This window comes from Rhinopithecus roxellana, chromosome 3 (assembly GCF_007565055.1).
Source record: "Rhinopithecus roxellana isolate Shanxi Qingling chromosome 3, ASM756505v1, whole genome shotgun sequence".
Lineage (NCBI taxonomy): Eukaryota > Metazoa > Chordata > Mammalia > Primates > Cercopithecidae > Rhinopithecus > Rhinopithecus roxellana.
In genome coordinates this window covers 46254409-46258456 of record NC_044551.1, presented here as the reverse complement: position 1 = coordinate 46258456, position 4048 = coordinate 46254409, and the positions used below count along the sequence as shown (strand labels likewise).

General features: G+C 37.8%; 1 protein-coding gene across 1 annotated transcript; it reads left to right on the top strand.

Annotated features, from left to right (window-relative positions):
- The first annotated feature begins 359 nt into the window (after positions 1-359).
- Positions 360-3815, top strand: LOC104669025 (UAP56-interacting factor). Its single transcript, XM_030927819.1, has one exon. The coding sequence runs from the start codon at positions 502-504 to the stop codon at positions 1456-1458; it is 957 nt and encodes a 318-aa protein (XP_030783679.1). The 5' UTR covers positions 360-501; the 3' UTR covers positions 1459-3815.
- The last annotated feature ends 233 nt before the right edge of the window (positions 3816-4048 follow it).

Sequence of the window (4048 nt, the reverse complement as noted above, 5' to 3'; positions counted from 1 at the left end):
TTGAATTGAGCTTATTTCACTTCAAGGCTCAGATCACTTTCCTATTTTATGACTGTGGGGAATGGTGGATAAGGGTAGAAATCACTTTGGAACTGGAAGCTAAATAGAAATTATTATGCCCTGTGAGGGCAATAATTTCCCAAGTTTTAATGTTTTCAGTAGTAGAAGTTAACAGTTTACTAAAGTATGTGATTGACTAGAAAATCACACCCTTCAAATATCTGATTCAGTTACTTAAGTTTGTTTTTAATAAACCATTTTCACTTAAGTGGATCTAATTTTCCCATGCAAACATGTACTGAAAATAAAATAAAAGCCAATAAAAGGTATCTTGTGTCAAAATATGGAAATGGGCCCCGCCCGCAGCCGCGGGTGGAGGCGGAGGACGGCGCAGGCGCGTGCGCGCTCCCTCCGTGCGGCGGGCTGCGTGCGCGAGTGGGAGGCGGCAGGCCTGCGACTCCGGCCTTCCCGGCGCCCGCTCCCAGCGCGACGTCTCCAGCCATGAACCGGTTTGGTACCCGGCTGGTGGGAGCCACGGCGACCTCTTCGCCGCCGCCGAAGGCCCGCAGCAATGAAAACCTGGACAAAATAGATATGTCTTTGGATGATATCATCAAGTTGAATCGAAAGGAAGGGAAGAAGCAGAATTTTCCAAGACTAAATAGAAGACTCCTCCAGCAAAGTGGTGCCCGGCAATTCAGAATGAGAGTACGATGGGGAATCCAACAGAATTCTGGTTTTGGTAAGACTAGTCTGAATCGTAGAGGAAGAGTCATGCCTGGAAAGAGACGTCCTAATGGAGTTATCACTGGCCTTGCAGCTAGGAAAACAACTGGAATTCGAAAAGGAATTAGTCCTATGAATCGTCCACCTCTAAGTGACAAGAATATAGAACAATATTTTCCAGTGTTAAAAAGGAAGGCAAACCTTCTGAGACAAAACGAAGGGCAGAGGAAACCAGTGGCAGTTCTCAAGAGACCTAACCAGCTAAACAGAAAAAATAACATTCCAGCTAATTTTACCAGGAGTGGAAATAAATTAAATCACCAGAAAGATACTCGTCAGGCAACTTTTCTTTTCAGAAGAGGCCTGAAGGTTCAGGCCCAGTTGAATACAGAACAACTGCTAGACGATGTAGTAGCAAAGAGAACTCGTCAATGGCGGACTTCCACCACAAATGGAGGGATTTTGACTGTATCTATTGACAATCCTGGAGCAGTGCAATGCCCAGTAACTCAGAAACCACGATTAACTCGTACTGCTGCACCTTCATTTTTAACAAAGCGGGAGCAAAGTGACGCCCGGAAAGTTCCTAAAGGTGTTCCCCTACAGTTTGACATAAACAGCGTCGGAAAACAGACAGGGATGACGTTGAATGAGCGGTTTGGGATCCTGAAGGAACAAAGAGCCACTCTCACATACAACAAAGGGGGAAGCCGCTTTGTAACCGTGGGATAGGTCCCATGTCAAAGGAACTTTTGAGAGATGACTCTGAAAAGTTGAATTGCTTGAAGAGTTCATCACAGAAATTCAAGAAACTTTACTTCAAAATATTCACAAGGCTAAATAACTCTTATTTTTATTTTTGAAGTTTTTTTTAATGTATAAAATAATGCCCTGAGAGAATAATAGGGATTATACCTATCTGTTCTTGAAGATTTCATGGTCGGCTCAGACAGAACAATCATCTGTTTGACTTCTTTGGTTCCTCATGCAGCAGAAGGAAGACAGAAAGATAGAAATTGATTATTTTTATGATAGTGGTATTCAGGATCTCATCACCTTTGCCCATATTTTAGACTTTGTCATGGTAAATCTTGGTCTTCAGAAACATGAGTAGGTCCCTTTGTTGCTGTCACTTACCCTTTAATAGTGTTGATGTAGTCAGTACAGTTGCCTTTTCTTCATTAGAGATACAAAACAAATGTATTAGAATTCCAGTTTTGGGTTTTAAGATGTATGGGAATATCTAGAACTTGGTTCATTTTTCAGACAGTGTAATCCCCTGGAATTATACAGCTTTAGTGCTGAACTTTTAACAAGAAATGTGACTCTAGGTCTCAGTTTAAAATGTTGGTGTTAAAGACTGTAAATGCATATTTACGAGGTTATCTGACAGGGCCTTGGAGGAGAAGATCCAGTTTTTAAAAATGACAGTTTGTGTTTAATAAACGAAGGCATGAGAGGAAGTAAGTAGCAAGTTGAAGGACAGGTAGTTGAGATGAAAAACTTCAAAACCCAGGTTATAGGTGTACTGTTTGGATTTAGCATAGTCTTGAGTCTAGTGTCCACAAAGTATTTAAATGATATTTAGAAGAATTATAACTATTACATTGAATTGAGTCCCTTGGATATTTTGATAGTAAAATTAATAGCCATAAAGTCCTAGACTTCTTATTTGAAGTTAACATTTCTTATTTGAAAAGTTGAAATTTATGAGCTTTGAAGATTGCAAAATTAAATAATTTATAGCTCCAAAAACAAAAATATACTTGTATATGTCACAGAAAAAATGCAAAATTTATAATAGAGTTACATTAACCTTGTGTTTACCTTTCACTGATTTCTTATATGGTATAAATTAAAGTTCGGGCATTTATGGGGAGCAAAGGCCCTCCCCCACCACCCCGCTACCTGCCACCTCTGAGGGAGTGGGAGAAGTTAGTCTGTGCCAAGATAGTACTGAGTCCTCAGATGTTGTATACTGTAAATTACGGTATAATGCCAAATGCAGCAAAATCTTCCAGCTATACGTTACAAGTTTGGTCATTTTGAAGCTTGACGTTTTAGTTTGCCATTATGTTAAAAACATCTAAATAGGTGTTAGTTTCTCAGGAGTAGATTGTTAGTGTTGACTTTTCCTGTAAAACAAACATCGTTCTTGGCCTGCCTTGCATTGTATACTAGACTTCATTGTTGCCTCTCATGCTTCTTGAGTTACTTAATTATTTATGCTAGCCATGGAAAGCTATCAGTAACAGTTTCATGCTTATACCAAAGAATTAAATCTGATCCTTAATATCTGATATTTTGCTGGTACTTGTACTGATAAGTGATTATTGGAAGTCAGTCACAGAATTTGAAAATAAATTCTAGTCTCTCCTTAGCTATTTGATGCTTTTCATATAGGCCAAGAACTCATTGCAAAACATTTTTGCAAGTATGAATGCCTGTATTTGGTCTAGGAACAGTACATTTTAGTCTGATTTAGAATGACTGGTAGCTTATTTTAAAACAAGGAAAAGCAGCTGAGCTCGAGTTTGCTGTCTTTAGAACGGTTTGTGAAAATATGGTATAAAGGTGTTTTCATTTTCCTGTTCTTACCTATTATTGTATAGAGCTATTAATGCCATTTTTTGGGAAAACCTTAAAAATTGCCCCAAATACTGACATTGAGTGCATCAAATAACAAATTGACTTTGGTATATTAAACTTTTATTCTTCATGCATCTGTAATTTAATTTTAAGTATAATGTTTTGCCTTTGGTACAACTAAATTAAAACTCTTGGTGGTCACATGTATATAAACAAAACAATATGCTTTGTTGAAGGAAAATTTTCTTTATTGGAATGTGGTTGTAATCCTTGTTCAGTTCTTAGATTTTGGTTTTTTTAAAAAACAGGATGCAACTTAAAATTTTCTTTGCATCAAGGTATATGCAAAACATTGATGCAGTGCATCACAAAATGGAAGTTTGTATTTAATGAGGAGGTGCTTTACACTGTACTTTTTGGTGTTTTTTGGAAAAGTTACATTTAGATCTATTCTGAAGCTGTTCATTTTTAACAAATAAAATGTTACAGGTTTCACATGATTTATTCTCAAAAAAAAAAAAAAAAATGGAAATGACCAAGTCCCTCAATTTATAAATTCTAACCCATTCTTTACATTGCTGCCAACCAGTAGAATCTAGCAAGGGTGATGAGACATCATTTCTGTGATTAGGATACAAAACATTGTGACTTCTGCCTTCCTATTAGACTGTTTGTATTGCCTTCTTGGGGGCTGCCATGCGCTAAACGTTCATGTAGTGAGGAATGAAGTGCA